This window comes from Syngnathoides biaculeatus, chromosome 11 (genome assembly GCF_019802595.1).
Source record: "Syngnathoides biaculeatus isolate LvHL_M chromosome 11, ASM1980259v1, whole genome shotgun sequence".
NCBI classification, from domain to species: domain Eukaryota; kingdom Metazoa; phylum Chordata; class Actinopteri; order Syngnathiformes; family Syngnathidae; genus Syngnathoides; species Syngnathoides biaculeatus.
In genome coordinates this window covers 14909286-14926337 of record NC_084650.1, presented here as the reverse complement: position 1 = coordinate 14926337, position 17052 = coordinate 14909286, and the positions used below count along the sequence as shown (strand labels likewise).

At 44.1% G+C, this 17052-nt stretch overlaps 1 protein-coding gene and 1 long non-coding RNA gene across 9 annotated transcripts in view; one reads left to right on the top strand and one right to left on the bottom strand.

The window, feature by feature from the left end:
* Positions 1 to 17052, bottom strand: part of fstl5 (follistatin-like 5) — a 122551-nt gene that overhangs the window by 22690 nt on the left and 82809 nt on the right. For all 7 annotated transcript variants that reach the window (XM_061834572.1, XM_061834567.1, XM_061834569.1 and 4 more), the window contains 3 exons: positions 14372 to 14492; positions 6402 to 6563; positions 4428 to 4562 (listed from right to left, as the gene is read on the bottom strand). In XM_061834572.1, coding sequence (XP_061690556.1) covers positions 4428 to 4562; positions 6402 to 6563; positions 14372 to 14492 — 418 coding nt within the window. The remainder of the gene's footprint in view (positions 1 to 4427; positions 4563 to 6401; positions 6564 to 14371; positions 14493 to 17052) is intronic.
* The window catches only part of LOC133508472 (uncharacterized), a 91147-nt gene that overhangs the window by 65636 nt on the left and 8459 nt on the right, over positions 1 to 17052 (top strand). The gene's annotated exons all lie outside the window — the stretch shown is intronic.

The following is a 17052-nucleotide window of genomic DNA, read 5'->3' as shown; positions in this document are numbered from 1 at the left end:
TGAAACAAAGTGTAACCGTGCAGATCGGAACGAAAACCGTATCAACGTGTCTAACCGAAGACGTACAAAAAGTGGACCTTCCCGGCAAAGTGCTGTGCTGATCAATTATGGGAACCGGGGAGCAAAAAACATCCCCGAGCATATCCAAACAGGTAAGTTGGACGTAAATTTCTCAAATATTGTATAATTGACAACTATTAATACGATTAGGCCTATCTGTAGCACTGGCCCTGTAGGTCGCACATTTTATCGCTCACTTTTATATTTCATGATCATATATATATATATATATATATATTTATATATATAAAGTGCAGTAGCCTATTTGATATAAATTTCACTCAGTCTACATTTTTATGTCTGAAGTTTGGCAAAATTATTTCGGTTGTTGAGACTCATATTTTAAGTTTTCAAAATATTATGATTGCGCTGTATTTACACTGTTAGAAGTAACCAGTCGTCACACATTTAAGTGATTCATGAAAAATATTTGGGCCCCAAGGGGGGCGCACCCCCCTTTGAGCCTCCCCCAACTGTATTTTTGTGGTGAGATTCTGCAAAGTGCTGAGAGAATCTTTTGTGACAAAGGGTTATATAAACTTTATTTGATGTAAAATAGCCATTTTAGGGGGGAGGGAACTGTTAAAATGAAGCAATAAATATATCAGGAGTCTCGACAGTGGTCGGCAGGTCGAAACAAGGAATAAACAAATTTCTGGGCAAGGGTAATAAATCAAAAAGTGGACATTTTTGCCTCAAAGAGTGCCTTAGCCGTTCTATTATCATCAGTCACGGACAAATATCGCTTTCACGTCTTTAGCAGTTGTAGTCAGCCTTGCTTTTGTATCACAAAGCGCAGGCTGCACACGGCGGCGCCGTGTAGAGTCGCCGCGGTCCGTCACGGCAGATAACGGGCGCCCTTGAACGGAACATTGTCAAGGACTGATTGCTGTCTTCTAAGGAAGAAGAAAGTTTCTTGTGTCTTCGCATTGTGGCACACAAACGCTACGTAGTAAGAAATGGAATATGTGCGCTGACTATATAATAGCTCCGGGTTGTGTCTCACAGGGCTGTGTTTTGTTTTTGTTTTTGTTTTTCCTGCCTCTTTTGTGCAATCCGACTCAAACGGCGCCAAGCGTCCATCGAAAACAGTCGAGCACTGAAGCAAATGAGTACGGAATAAATGGATTCTTGGTCTATGTCAGGGATAAGAGGGGGTGCCAAGCTGAATAAAAGCGTTGAATCAATTTCAATATTTTCTCCAACGTGAAATCTTGAATCAAACCAAGGTCATTTAACAACCAGGAAAAAAGGACAGAAAAGAAGATGACCATCTTGAATTTCCACCAAATCCAATGCAACAAAGCTCCGCGGACTCTTTGTGTTTATTTTTGCAGAACAACGGCCAACGTGTCGGCCCACCGGCTTTCCAAGATGTCGTGTTCTGCTCCCGCTGAGGTCGCGTCTTATCTAACAGACCTTCGCCGTGAGTCATAAAATTTGATGGGGAGGATTTAGTGCAGTACTGAGACCAGACGGCGGTTCGCAAGCACTGATGTGCCAAAATTTTGATGAGCAAGGCTGCGGTACAGCCAGCCGACGGCCTTCAGGTCATCTACTGATGGCGTTTGAGAGAATTTTTTTTCAAAAGTACTGTAAACACAAAAGTTGGACAGCCTAAAGAGCCTGTAAAGTTATTTTATGTTTTGTAAATTTATTTATTTATTTATTTTACTTTCTCACTTGTCTGGATTTCTTCTGTCTGGTGTGGCTAAAAATGGCCCGAGTGACGCACTTGAGCTCCGTGCTAAGTAGGAATGACTTTTGCCAATTTCTACCACTCACGGCTCTACCACTACCAATTAGCTGACTCAAAAATTAACCATAAAACAAAGAAAATTCCACATTATGTATTTGGAACAACCACAGAGCCTCCGTCAAGGATATAATAGAATACACCAGCGCCACAAGGAGTAAATAACACCAAAAACGAAAAAAACCACCAGCCAAAAACGTTTAGTAACATAAATCCATCCGTTTTCTTTTGCCACTTATCCTCACAAGAGTCGCGGGGAGTGCTGGAGCCTCTATCCCGGCTGTCAACGGCCAGGAGGCGGGGCACACCCTGAAGTGGTTGCCAGCCAATCGCAGGGCACATAGAGACAAACAGCCGCACTCGCAATCACACCTATGAGCAATTTAGAGCGTCCAATGAATGTTGCATGTTTTGGGGATGTGGGAGGAAAGAGACTCAGAAGTGTGAGGCCAACACTTTCCCACCATGCTGCTCCGTTTAGTCATATTTGAAAGGGAAAGGGAGAGCACGCAAACGTACTACTGTTTGCTTGTGTGTGTATTTGTGACACTCATGCCTTGATTGCACGTCACAAAACCAGATATCGGTCTTTGAATCCCACCACAAGTGGCGCGTATTTAAAATAACACCACCAGGTTGTAAAGTGAGACTTGCTTAAATTCCCTCAATGTTGTGCCGGTCATAATAAGATTGCCATAAATCCCTCAAAGGTTATGCGGGTTGAACTAAGAGCGCGTCTTCTTTTCCTTTCGGCTTGTCCTGTTCGTGTTAACGCTATGCCAGCGTGTTGCTGCTGTGTTACTGCCGCGTCTCAATGATTTTTACCGGTATGTTTTTTTTTTTTTTTAACCGGCCCTTTTAGCACCGCGCTAGCGTGTTGCTTCCGCGTCTCAGTGATTTATGTATGTTTTTTTTAACTGGAGATAGATGTACTTTGCACACTACTGGCACCAATCAACACATTTCCATCACTATCCTTAATCACCCTTACCTGCTGCACATCCTTCCCATCTCTATCGCTCTATCTGGCCAACCTGTAGCGATGCTTTTCTCGTATCCAACCTGGTGTACATGTCGTCATATATGCTTCTTGTTTAGCCTTCGCCACCTGTTCCTTTGCCCCACGTTGCATCTCAATGTATTCCTTCCGCCACTCCCCACTTCTTCGCTAGAACTAATAGTTGCGCATCTTCAAATAAGGTGGCAGTTATGGAGGTAACACGCTGTGTCATGCCTCAGTTTTGCAGGATCCCTGCGTGAAAAGTGGGCTCGTGCGTCTCCACTTGCGTTCTAAATGTCAGTGGTTATTTGAATAATACGTCCAGTCAATATGTCAACAAACAACATTATTCTAAGACTACTCCACTGCAATTTGGATGTATTTTTCTAAATAATAAGGCGGGCGCTAATTAACTGTGACCTTTTTATGAAATGTCACGTGTTGTTTGGGGGTTGGAGAACAGTTGTCAGCGTGCAGCGGTGCTCCTCAGGGTAATTAAGCTTCCCAAACCGCACGCACGCACGCACGTGCACGCAATCATCACTTGCGCACCAACCGCTATCAAATTCCAGGTAGTGGGTGTTAACGTCTCAAAATGGAGTAATCGTGACAGCCGTGTTTAGCGTCTGAAAGTCGAAAGAAGTCACCCACACGGTCTTGTCACTTATTTCTCTGTTAGAAAACACGAAGGGGTGTGGGGGGGGATGAGATGGTGGCAGAACACTGCAATTGAACTGTAGTCATCTGGAGGTACTGCTAAATATAACTGTCATCTGCATAGCTATTATAGTCAAAACTAAAATTCTGGAAAATTTGACCCAAGGGTAGCATATACAGGCTGAACAGGAGGGGTCCAAGAACTGACCCTAGAGGGACCCCGCATGTCATTGTCATTTGTCGAGATGGAGGACCTGAACCATTTAAGGATCGTTCCATTTAGTCCTACCCACGTTCAGAATATAGCAGAATATTATGATCTACCATATCAAAAGCCGCACCGAGATCCAACAAGACAAAAATCGACACCTTCCCTGAGTCGGTATTGAATCTTATATCATTTAGCACTTTGATAAGAGCAGATTCCGACACCGTGATCTCAAATTTTCCATCCCGTTTGTCACTCGTTTCAACGTTTCTGCACTCTCGTTTGTCCTCAACACCTGCCGCAGTCCTTTAAGCCACTCGTGAAAGGATGCGTTCCTGATAAAACCGCTGATTAAACCCATTCTTAACACGCTAGCAAACTCGGCGAGCATGTAAAGGATCTGAACAACACAATATGATATCACTGCCTCTGAAGGTCAAAACATTTTTTTTTTTTTTTTTTTATGAGAGCCGCACTCCAGTTTGCTGTCAATAAAGTGCGTTTGGGAGCAGATGACTTATTTTCCAGGCCTATTAAACGGTCTTTCGTGACCCAGACGGCGACAGTCTGCTGCTAAGTGGCACAAAAGACGTCCTTCACAGTCTGCCAATTGTTTCGGCTTTGTCGAAGCGCTCTGCCTCTGTTACGTTTTGTTTTTTGTTTTTTTTTTTTTTCCCTCGCCGAGGCTCTGCTGCACCAGAAATCAAGGTCGGACATTTCCAGTTGAGGCCCTGACACCGACTTACGGGTTTTGCGCGCGGAGTCCTCCACAAACAGCGAGGAGATGTCCTCGTCCACGCCCGCCCGGTTTTTAGCGATGCAGGTGTAAGCGCCGGTGTCCTCGAAGCGCACGTTGCTGATGTGCACCTCGCTGCCGTTGGCTGGGAAGAAAAAACAAAACAAAAAAATCTGGTTACTCCAATCATTTTTCCCAAATTTTGCTCACTTTAAAATACAAGTACAAACCACTTACACAGGATAGATAGATAGATAGAGAGAGAGAGAGAGAGAGAGAGAGAAGAGAGAGAGAGAGAGAGAGAGAGAGATAGAGAGAGAGATAGAGAGAGAGAGATAGAGAGAGAGAAAGCAATAGATCGTGATAGAGAGAGAAAGCAATAGATAGAGAGAGCGGTAGAGAGAGTGATAGAGAGAGAGCAATAGAGAGAGATCGATAGAGAAAGCAGTGGATAGAGAGAAAGCAATAGAGATTGATAGAGAAAGCGATAGATAGATAGATAGATAGATAGATAGATAGATAGAGCAAGAGAGACAGTGAAAGAGAGATCAATAGAGAAAGCAATAGATAGATAGAGCAAGAGAGAGAGCGGTAGAGAGAGAGAGAGCAATAGAGAGAGATCGATAGAAAAACCAGTGGATAGATAGAGAGAGAGAAAGCAATAGAGAGAGAGAGCGGTAGAGAGAGAGAGAGAAAGCAGTACATAGAGAGAGAAAGCAATAGAGAGAGAGATCGATAGAGAAAGCAGTGGATAGATAGAGAGAGAGAAGCAATAGAGAGAGAGAGAAAGCAATAGATAGTGATAGAGAGAGAGCAAGAGAGACAGCGGTAGGGAGAGTGACAGAGAGCAGTAGATAGAGAGAGAGATCGATAGAGAAAGCAGTAGATAGAGAGAGATAGACAGATAGATAGATAGATAGATAGATAGATAGATAAGATTGATTGTCTACCTTCAATCCCCCAAAAGTTGCACTGGTTAAAGTAATTCTAATAAATACCAGGAAAGTTGTGCTGGGTACAATGAGATAATCTTAAATCCCACCCGCAGGTTAGTAAAAGATTACGTTAAAACCTTGGAAAATTTCTGGAATTTGCAAATTGCCCCAAGTGGAGGAGGTCAAGTATCTTGGGGTCTTGTTCACGAGTGAGGGAAGAATGGAGCGGGAGATCGACAGACATCGAGTCTGCAGTGATGCGGACTTTGTATCGGTCCGTTGTGGTAAAGAGGGAGCTAATTCGAAAGGCAAAACTCTCAATTTACCAGTCGATCTACGTTCCTACCCTCACTTATGGGCACGAGCTGTGGGTCGTGACTGAACGAACAAGATCCCGGATACAAGCGGTCGAAATGAGTTTCCTCCGCAGGGTGTCCGGGCTCTCCCTTAGAGAACGGGTGAGAAGCTCGGTCATCAGAGAGGGGCTCAGTGTCGAGCTGCTGCTCCTCTGCATTGAGAGCCGCCAGATGAGGTGGCTGGGGGGGCATCTGATCCGGATGCCTCCCGGACGCCTCCCTGGAGACGTCCCACTGGAAAGAGACCCCAGCGACGACCCAGGACACGCTGGACAGACTATGTCTCTTGGCAGGCTTGGGAACGCCTCGGGATCCCTTCAGAAGAGCCCGGAAGAAGTGGCTGGGGAAAGGGAAGTCTGGGTATCCCTGCTGAAGCTACTTCCCCTGCGACCCGACCCGGAAAAGCGGTAGAATATGGATGGATGGATGTAAATAGCCACAAAATTGCACGGATTAAATTGACAATACAACTGTAAATAACCCATAGGGTAAAAAAAAAAAACTACTGTAAATTCCCTGAAAAGGATGAGACCATGGTAATCCCTGTCAAAATAGTGTTAAAATGAGACCTAACCTTATTTGGACTAGATTACAATAAGATGACTGTCAACAAAAACAAAGACTCATAAATCACTGAAAATTGACACTAATAGCAAAAAATGTAATTTGCGGGGTTAAAATGAGACGATATACCTTGCAGGGTGAGTTGCTTGGATAGCTTGGGCGCGATGTCCATGCCGTTCTTGAGCCAGGTCAGCTGCGGGCGGGGGATGCCCTCGGCGTGGCACCGTAGGCTGGCGGTGACGCCCGGCTCCCTGGCTTGGCTCTCCGGGTACACCCGGATGACGGGCGGAACTGCGGGGGCAAAGGCGGCGTCGGAATTATAACGTGCCGTTTCAAGCCACGTCGTGAATCGGAGGTTACAGCCTGCGTCCGTTTGGTTTTCACACTCAGAGATTAAAACTAAACCGCTTGCTCTTCACCTCCATAAATCTTTGCTATTTACAAGCTTTAATAGGTCAAAGCTGATGAGAGCCTTTTAGATGTGAAACCATTTTGTCAATACAGTGCTCGGCCGCGAGCTCGAGTCCATCGATTGCGCCTTTGCGGCGTCGCTGGTTATTTTGTTGAAGATGGCGCGGAAATCCCTCCTCTTTGCATTTCTACAGTACACTCATCTCTTGTCACTCATCTTTTTTTCCTGTGACTAAGGAGCACACCTTCTTCTTCATCTTCTTCTTTTCCTTTCGGCTTGTCCCGATTAGGGGTCGCCACAGCGTGTCATCTTTTGCCATCTTAGCCTATCTCCTGCATCTTCCTCTCTATCACCCACAGTCTTCCTGTCCTCCCTCACAACATCCATCAACCTTTTCTTTGGTCTTCCTCTCGCTCTTTTGCCTGGCAGCTCCATTCTCAGACTCTCTCGCCTCTGGACTTGTCCAAACCTTCGAAGGGTGCTGTCTTGAACCTTGTCTCCAAAACGTCCAACTTTGGCTGTCCCTCTAATGAGCTCATTTCTGCCACCTCCAGTTCTGCTTCCTGTCGTCTCTTCAGTGCCACCGTCTCTAATCCGTCCATCATGGCCGTCCTCACCAATGTTTTATAAAGTTTGCCCTTCATCCTTGAGGGGACTCTTCTGTCACATAGAACACCAGACACCTTCCGCCAATTGTTCCACTCCGCTTGGACCCGTTTCTTCACTTCCTTACCACACTCTCCGTTGCTCTGTATTGTTGACCCCAAGTATTTGAAGTCACTCTTCCACCTCTGCCCCTCTCATTCACGCACATATATTCTGTTTTACTTGGGCTCATCTTCATTCCTCTCCTTTGCAGTGCGTGCCTCCCTGCTTTCACTCCAGACCACAATATCATCTGTGAACATCATAGTCCAAGGGGATTCCAGTCTTAACCTCATCTGTCAGCCTCTATCCATTACTACGGCAAACAGGAAGGGGCTCAGCGCGGATCCCTGATGCATCCTCGCGGCGACTCTTCTGTCAATAGAACACCAGACACCTTCCGCTTACTTTTCCACCCCGCTTGGAACCGTTTCTTCACTTCGTCAACACACTCACCATTGGTCTGTATTGTTGACGCCAAGTATTTGAAGCCGTCCACCTTCGCCATCTCTTCTCTCTGGAGCTTCATTCACTCTTCCTCCTCTGCACATATATTCTTGTTTACTTCGGCTAATCTTCGTTCCTTTCCTTTCCGGTGCATGCCTCCATCTTTCTAATTGTTCCTCCGCCTGCTCCCTGATTTCACAATATCATCTGTGAACATCATAGTCCAAGGGGATTCTGGTCTTACCTCATCTTTCAGCCTATCTATTACCACAGCAAACAGGAAGGGTCTCAGCGGATCCACCTCCACCGTAAATTCTCCCGTCACGCCTACGCCACACCTCACCATTGTTCATAAAATCTCCTGTACTATTCTAACATATTTCTCCACCGCACCGGACTTACGCACGCTGTTCCTCTCTTGGTACTCTGTAACCGAGCCAAGTGTGTGAACTTGAAATTTACAGTATAATTGAATAAACTATTAGTATTCCATTAGTACCACTTTTTAGCTAAGCTATAGAGTCGCGTATTAAGAGCGTGATCAATGTTCCCGTTTGTTTCGTTGCAGCCTTTGGTCCCGTATGGTCGAGCATACACAAATCGCGCATATAAATGTGCGAGAGAAGCATTAGGAGGTCATTGACTTTTTCTTTTTTTTTTCCCCCTGCTTGCCATCGATTTCACGCAACCTTTTGTCTTGCAGGCAGACGAAGCACGTCGAGCGGCTGACTCGACACTTTTAAAAACAATAAGTCTTTACCCTGCGGCGAAGGCATAACGCGCATCCGGAACTTCCAAGCGGCGCGTTACAATCGTCATCAAATGCGTTTTTTTGCGCCGCGTACGTGGCGCGAGATTCCTTTTCGCGAATTCAGCAGCGCCGAACATGTTGCGCGTGTGAGGAAATGAAAGGGAACGAGCACAAATGTTCACAAAAGGCATCCAAAGACGCCAAAATCATAATTGTGCTCATCGTCTGAGCCTTCCAACGTCCCCAAATAATTTTTTCTCATCTCTTGCGTAAAAGAGACTTTCTAGTCTCCCCCCCCCAACCCAAGTTGTTCTTTATACAGGTGGACGGAGGCCATCTGGACCGTCACGTCCTGGCGGGTTTTGGCATGTTCCGTTGGTGCGCTGGCCGTCACACAGATGGGCCGCCGATAACAATTGCAAACATGAAGCTATTATCGGGTTGCGGTGACGCAACACCAATCAAAATAGCAGCCCACAATACTCTCAAACGCAATTTGTGATTTCAAAGTTCTTCCCTTGGGAAATCATATCAAGGATTATTAGGCGGTGGTCCATAGATGAATGCATGCATTATGACATCATATCGAGCTTGTGTCTTCTTCATCTTTGCGTTTGACTGGTAGAAAATGTTATTATTCTGTCCGCCTCTCCCTAAAATATATATTTTTTTAATACATACTGGGTTTGGAGAAGATGATTTTTTTTAATATATTAAAAATCAATACACTCAATCATTAATTGGACACTCTAAATTGTCACTAGGTGTTATAGTGAGTGTGGCTGTTTGTCTCTATGTGCCCTGCGATTGGCTGGCGGCCAGTTCAGGGTGTACCCCGCCTCCTGCCCGTTGACAGCTGCGATAGGCTCCAGCACTCCCCGTGACCCTCGTGAGGATAAGCGCCATGAGAAAATGGATGGATGGAAAAATCAATACATTGCACGTGTCTGACAAAATAAGAAAATAAATGATATTTTACTGTATAAAAGATGGAGTTAAAAAATTGAAAATAAAATGTAAGTTTCACAAAAGTAAAAAAAATAATTTAATGTTTTGCAAGATGGATTTGAAAAATGGTAAACGGTACCCTTCATCATCTACCATCACGGTACCAAAGGTCGTTGAGAGAGGCTCTAATCATCCACCAAATGATTTAGGCTTTAATATTACTTTTTAAATATAACACAATAACATAGAAACCTCAATACTTTTAAATACCATAATTTCCGGCCTATAAGCCGTGACTTTTTTTCACACGCTTTCAAACCTGCTGTTTATGCGGCTAATTTGTGCATTTTTTTTTTCTAACGGCCGCAAGGGGGCACTCGAGCGGAAAAGGTAAGCGTGAAACCGGCGGAATATACGTGACTTTTACCGGCCGTGTTAGCGCTACGCTAGCATGTTACTGCGGTGTTACTGGCGTGTCTCAGTGATATTTACCAGTAAGTTTTATTTTAACCGGCCCTGTTAGCCTTAGCGCCGCGTTTGTGTTCAACTCTTTCTGTGTAGTGCCTTTCGTTTCAATGTGGGCACTTGCGGCTTTTACACACATGCGGCGTATGTCTGTACCAAATGGTATTTCCTTTACAAATGCACTCGGTGAGGCTTGTAACCAGGTGCGCTCTGTAGGCCGGCCGGGAATTACGGTATAAAAAAATAACGAAAATACGGCAAGAGTTTGAGAAGATAAAAATACAAAAAATACAATATATATATATATATATATACTTTAAAAAAAAAAAAAGGATGGATTTTTTTTTTTTTTCCCCCGCCAGCGCCGTTTGAAACAATATGTCCAATTTGTCAAGCAGAAATAACCTGTCCCACGGTCAAGCAATTTGACATCGTGAAACCTCACATTTAGTGAACTGAAAAAACGGGACTTTTTGTTCTTGATCTGCCGCGACGGGCGCGCTCGGGTCCAGCCGTTTACGAGATGTGCACAGAGTAAAGAAAAAGCCTCTCCTAGTCTACTCATGTACGGCGCCGTACACATGAAATATATAAGAGGTGCGCTGCAGGCACACTGCGACATTGCGCCGCTGACAGGCCCTTCACGCGGCTCGCCAGCCTCTCGTCAATCACTCTGCAAGGCCACTGTCGGCACACACACACACACACACACCCGCGCACACACAGCAGGGTGTTTTGCTCTCAAACTGTGAAATTCCAAACAGACGATTCGATCATACAGAGGAGCTGGAGGCACGTCTTCGACCAGGTACCCCCGAGATCTGCGCTGTCAATCACAGCGCGCACGTTAACGCGCTGCGCCTGCATAAACAGCCAGATGTGAAAATCTGGGGTAAAAAAAAAAAAAAAAACAAAAAAAAACTAGCATACAAAAATTTTCCTAATGGAACTCATGTAAAAAGAATTAAAAACCTCTTATTGAGGATAAGGAAACATTTTTGGTCACAAAACTAAAAATACTAATGAGGCATCAACATTTTTTTTCCCAGACCAAGTACAAATACAAGTCCTAAACTTGAGTACACAGATACCAAGTACCAATATATGATAATGCTATTGCTTCGTGCCATTCTTATCTACTGTGTTTCAGTTGAACCAATTATTCCAACTTTTACTGAAGTTTGAAATAAGCCACGTAACTTCAATGGATGGCACACGTCTGATGTTGCTCAAAGGGAGCACTCAGGGGTTGAGTGTGTTTGCACAGACATAAAAATATTAGACGGAATGTTGGTTGAAAGTGATGTCACATGTAAAATTAAATTAAGTCAATTCATTTTTTAGGTCCATTTTTTTCAAGTAAAATATATTTTTTTATCAGCAATAGATTTAAAAAAATATTTATCAACTTAATGTTCAATTAAAACTGAATTATTTCATATTTTAAAAAGTACTAATAAATGTTTTAAAAAATTAAATAAAATTGAATAAAAATCGCATTTTATTCTAAGTCAAAGCTAAAAAATGTTTTTGTCGAGTTAATTTTCTAAGGTCCAAAAATATGCCTTTTGGAATTATCATATGAAGTAAAACTTCCATCCATCCATCCATCCATCCGTTTCCTCAACTGCTTATCCTCACAAGTGTCGCGGGGAGTGCTGGAGCCTATCCCAGGTGTCTTATCGCAGGGCACATGGAGACAAACAGTCGTACTCACAATCACACCTAGGGGCAATTTAGAGTGTCCAATTAATGTTGCGTGTTTTTGGGATGTGGGAGGAAACCGGAGTGCCCGGAGAAAACCCAGGCAGGCACCGGGAGAACATGCTAACTCCACACAGGCGGGATTGAACCCAGGATCTCAGAACTTTACCAGCTGAGCCACCGTGCCGCCATGAAGTAAAACTTGTGAAACTAAAATCTATCGTAAGTCTCGCTTTAACTGAAGAGAAGGGCCGCCATGCGAAACCCAAACTATTCTCCATCACGCCTCCACTTCCACTTGAAACTCAATAGAGTCCGTCACAGTCTCCCAGGTCGGGCGAGCGCGAACAGCGTTCCAAATGCACTTACACGTCGAGTTCTCTTGCCTAATTGAGTTTTAGAAAATGTCAAGTCGCCCCCGTCGGCGGTGATCGCGTCTCCTCGGTGGAGGCCGCGATGCGAAATCCAGAGTGACGACGCCGAAAAAGCTCGGCTCCGGAATCAATTACGACCGGGAGTCGGGCGTCGTGGTTTTCATAAACAGAACAATTGGTCGTCTCCCTGTAGTGTTTCAATTAACCTCGCAGGGATCCTCCTTTGAATGAATGCTAATGAAGCAGCCGTCTGTCAAACGTATAGAAGTTTCTTTCCTCCGCTCCGTGCCGGCTCATTAAGACGGAAAGCAGGTATTCCACACTTCATCCGTGACCTTTATCTTCTCTATAAAGAGCTCATTTCACTCCCAAAGTTAGCCCAATTAGCAAAGGAGCTAAACTCTTCACCTAATGCTGAATGAGGACCAAGTGGGAGGTTTCGCTTTTGAACGTGTACTTTCGAACCTCCAACTGCGCGGTTTTCTTCTCACTTTGAAACCCGTAGGAAATACCGTAATTCCCGGCCTACGGAACGGACCTGGTTACAGGCCTCACCGAGTGCATTTGTAAAGGAAATACCAATTGGGTCATACATAGGCCGCAGCCGTGTAAAAGCCGCAAGTGCCCACGTTGAAACGCGAGATATTTACAAAGAAAGAGTTTAGCGCGAGTGCTAACGCTAGCGCCGCCCTAAAGCTAGCTTTTAGGATGTTCTCACAGGAACGCGGTTACGGACATTAGTGTCACCAAATGTCATTAGTGGGTTCCATCACCTACGCAAAGAGTGGAGGAGCCAGAGAGAGGCATGGAAGTGCACATAATTTTGTTCGTGGATCAAGCACCGGATCCTTGATAGAAAACCGAAAATGATGCCAAAAGCACCGTAATTCCCGGCCTACGGAGCGCACCAGGTTCTAAGCCTCACCCAGTACATTTGTAAAGGAAATACCATTTGGTACATACGTACACCGCAGCTGTGTAAAAGCCGCAAGTGCCCACATTAAAACACGAGATATTTACAAAGAAAGACACGACACAGAAAGAGTTTAATGCTAGTGCTAACACTAGCGCTGCCCTAAAGCTAGTGCTAACACTAGCGCTGCCCTAAAGCTAGTGCTAACGCTAACAGGGCCGGTTAAAATAAAACTTACTAGTAAATATCATTGAGACACGCCAGAAACACAGCAGCAACACGCTAGCGCAGCCCTAACAGGGCCGGTAAAAGTCACTTCCTCGGCACGTACATTCCACCGGTCTCATCCTTACCTTTTTCGCTGGAGTGCCCCCTTGCGGCCGTTAGAAAAAATGCACAAATTAGCCGAATCACCGCATAAACGTCAAAAGTCACGGCTTGTAGGTCGGAAATTATGGTCATGGAAAGGGAAGTAATTGTCGCCATCATAAAAGCTTTTCATTTTATTTATTTTTGTTTCCTCAAGCAAATTGGTACGGTAGTTAAAATCCATCTTTTTTCATCTCAGCCAGCTGGCGAAAGATGAAGCTTTTCCTAACTCAACGACGCTTGATCACATCTACGTGACTTTGGAGTCAGCCGGTCCTTCCTCAAATCCTGCCTCTTAAGTGGAACACGGAAGAGTGAGCATAAAATTCCTTTTCTGGCCTTGCGCTACTAGCTGCCTGTGCACTTTAGAGTTCCTTTTACGATTCAGATTTTTGCTTTCAAATCTTGAAATGGTCTCGCCACGCTTTACTTTTCTGATCTGACGCACTGCAAGTCCGAGCGGAAACACCGTGAGCCATTAAACGCACCACACGGACGAGGAGTAGTTCAGTATTGGCCGGAGACAGTCCTGAAAAGCTGACTTTCCCAAATGCAAAAATATGTAAATTTTTCCAAAATACATTACATGGGTTCTTCACGTGTTCTGTGGTGTTGAACATGTATGAGGGACTTTTGTGTCAATCCCATTCAGTTCCATCACGACTCCAAGACCAAAACTTGGAACGTGGCTTTCACTCTAATTCAGAATCAGCAAATGCGTTCAGAGACTGGCTCTTAATCAAAAGAACGGCACGGGCAAAAAAATGCAACGGTTGAAGCGTTTTTTTTTTTTGTTGTTGTTTTTTTTTTCGACTGAACAAGAAGACGAGATTTACAACGGCAGCAGATGTTTGGGATTCCCGTCGGAAAGCTTTTCTGTTCGTGTAAATACCTTGTAAATCCCCGCCGTAAACGTTGGGAGACAACTGCCGCAGCGTCGCCAAAGCGCTCGGTCGGCGCGCAAAATCCGTCTTTAAGTTGGCCCGGATGACGAACGGCCCATCTGCTGCGCGCGCCGGCTAATTGATTCAGAAGCTCGAGAGGAAAAAGTCACGATTTGACGCTTCTTACCGTCCACGTGGAGAACGTGCGTCTGGAAGAGTCTCTCGTAGCCGTCGGCGTGGCAGGTGTAATTGCCCGTGTGGGCGGTGGTCAGCTTGGTGAAATACAAGGAGCCGTCGTCGCCGAAGTCCTGAAAACCAAACACGGACGGTTAAAGCCTAAAAACAAACAAAAAAACGCCTTTCGAGGCTGGGACATCTGATTAAAAGGCAATTATTTGGGTCTGTTGTGCTTGACCACCTGTCAAGTGTGAAATATACTTCACTAAATAACTTTTTTCTAAAACTTAATATGACTTGTTTCTAAAAATATGGAGATGTTTTGTCAAAAATCCAGACATTAACAGGTCTCTATTACAAATTGTCCTTTCACAGTTTGTTGCACGTGTTAAAATACCGTAATTTCCGGCCTATAAACCGCGACTTTTTTCACACGTTTTGAACCCTGCGGCAAATTGGTGGATTTTTTCTAACGGGCGCAAGGGGGCACTCGAGCGGAAAAGGTAAGAGTGACACCAGTGGAATATATGTGTCGGGGAAGTGACTTTTACCTGTGTTTTTTTTTTTTTTTTTCATCGGCCCTGTTAGTGCTGCACTAGCATTAGCGCTGTGCTAGCGTGTTGCTGCTGTGTTACTGCCGTGTCTCAGTGATTTTTACCGGTATGTTTTTTTTTTAACCAGCCCTGTTAGCGCTGTGCTAGCGTGTTGCTGCTGTGTAACTGCCGTGTGTCAGTGATTTTTACTGGTATGTTTTTTTTAACCGACCCTGTTAGCGCTGTGCTATCATTAGCGCTGTGCTAGCGGGTTGCTGCTGTGTTACTGCCGTGTGTCAGTGATTTTTACTGGTACGTTTTTTTTTCAACCGGCCCTGTTAGCCCTGCGCTAGCATTAGCGCTACGCTAGCGTGTTGCTGCTGTGTTACTGCTGCAGCTCAGTGATTCAGGCTAACGGTAGTGCCGCGCTAGCATGTTGCTGCTGTGTTACTGCTGTGTCTCATTTATTTAGTTTTTTTTTTTTAACCTGCCCTGTTAGCGTCACGCTAGTGTGTTACTGCCGTGTCTCAGTGATTTAGGCTAACAGTAGCACCGCGCTAGCGTGTTGCTGGATCTCATTGATTTAGGTATGTTTTTTTTTTTTTTTATTAAATGCGGCTTTTACACAGGTGTCGCTTATGTACCAAATGGTATTTCCTTTACAAATGTACTGGGCGAGGCTTATAATCAGGTGCGCTCTGGAGGCCGGAAATTACGGTAGTTCTTTAAGATCAAATTCAAATGTTCTGTACACTACTTAGAAGTTCAATACAATAGAACTGTACTTTTTAAAAAAAGTGTACTGAAATTATAGAATGTACTTGATTCAAATGTATGCACAAAAACTGTGCATACAAGCCCCTTTCTATTATATTTGCTGCATATTGTAAATGTTTATTTAATTCCATCTTTTCACGTGTCATTAGTACACATACACGGACCACGCTTTGCGAATCACTGCATTAGGGACACGACCTACGAATCGTGTATTTTCTCATTTATCGTCAAAGCATCAGAAATGTGAAAAAAGGGCCTTGTACTTGAGTCACCCCACACACAAAATAACCATAATTCATCTGCGGTGATTACTTCAAAGACTTCCCGGCGCACTGAGGACGTCATCCTACAAAACAAGGGAATTCATATCCAAAAAAACAAGCAACGTTCCCTTTTGTCAAAAGTGCAAAACGTTCCTCGAAGACTGGATGAATAATTCAAACCACTCTCAACTCAAGGCAGACAATTTCTATTTTTTTTTTTTCTCCAGGTGACCTCGGCACGTTGTTGATACGTTCATTAGCCTGCAGGGACTTTTGTGTGTGTTGGCAAATGTTTGGTGTTCTGTTTAAATTGACTGTTTAAGCAACGGGAAATGTGGCGCTTCAATTCATCACGTTCTTATTGTCAACGCTCGGACTGGTGAGGATTAGCCTTCGCCTGTCCGACCACTTTCAATGTCGCTTATCCTCTTTCTGAATTTGTCAGTGGGGCGGAGCCTATCCCGGCTTACTCTGGGTACAAACTGGACTGGTTGCTTAGTAACGGCAAGGAATATATAGTATATTTGTGTGCACGCTCAGAAAAAGTGTACTGGAACATCTGAACTTTATTTAGGGTCAATCAAAGTGGCGGTAAGTGTGTGCTGACTCCAGTTTAACATGAGTTTGAGAATGATTAGTTCATTCGGAAGAAAGCCATAGCCCCAGTTATACGAGGGTGTGCACACTTATGCAACCCTATCATCTTTGTTGATGTTTTTTTGACTTACCTTTTTTTACTTTTTTTTTTCAATTTACTTGCACAGGTTAGAGGTCACATGACAAGGCTATGTAGTTTTTGATAGATTTTTCCAGTTTTCATCTATTTCGTATTTTCCAATATTTTTTGCCATATTCCTGTATTATTTCCAAATATTTGGCTGCATTTTTCTTTTTTTATCATATGCGGTATTTGAAATCTTTTTTTTTGTGTATTTCCTAATATAAATTGTCATAACATTTGGATTTTTACATTTTTTTAATATTTGTGTATTTTAATCCACTCCCCCCCAACATTCATCACAATCAAATATTCTCATTTGTCAGTTTTGTACTTTGTGCATTTTTCATTTTCTATCTTATTTTCCTGTAGTTTCCCATTGATGCAGGCTTATACGAAT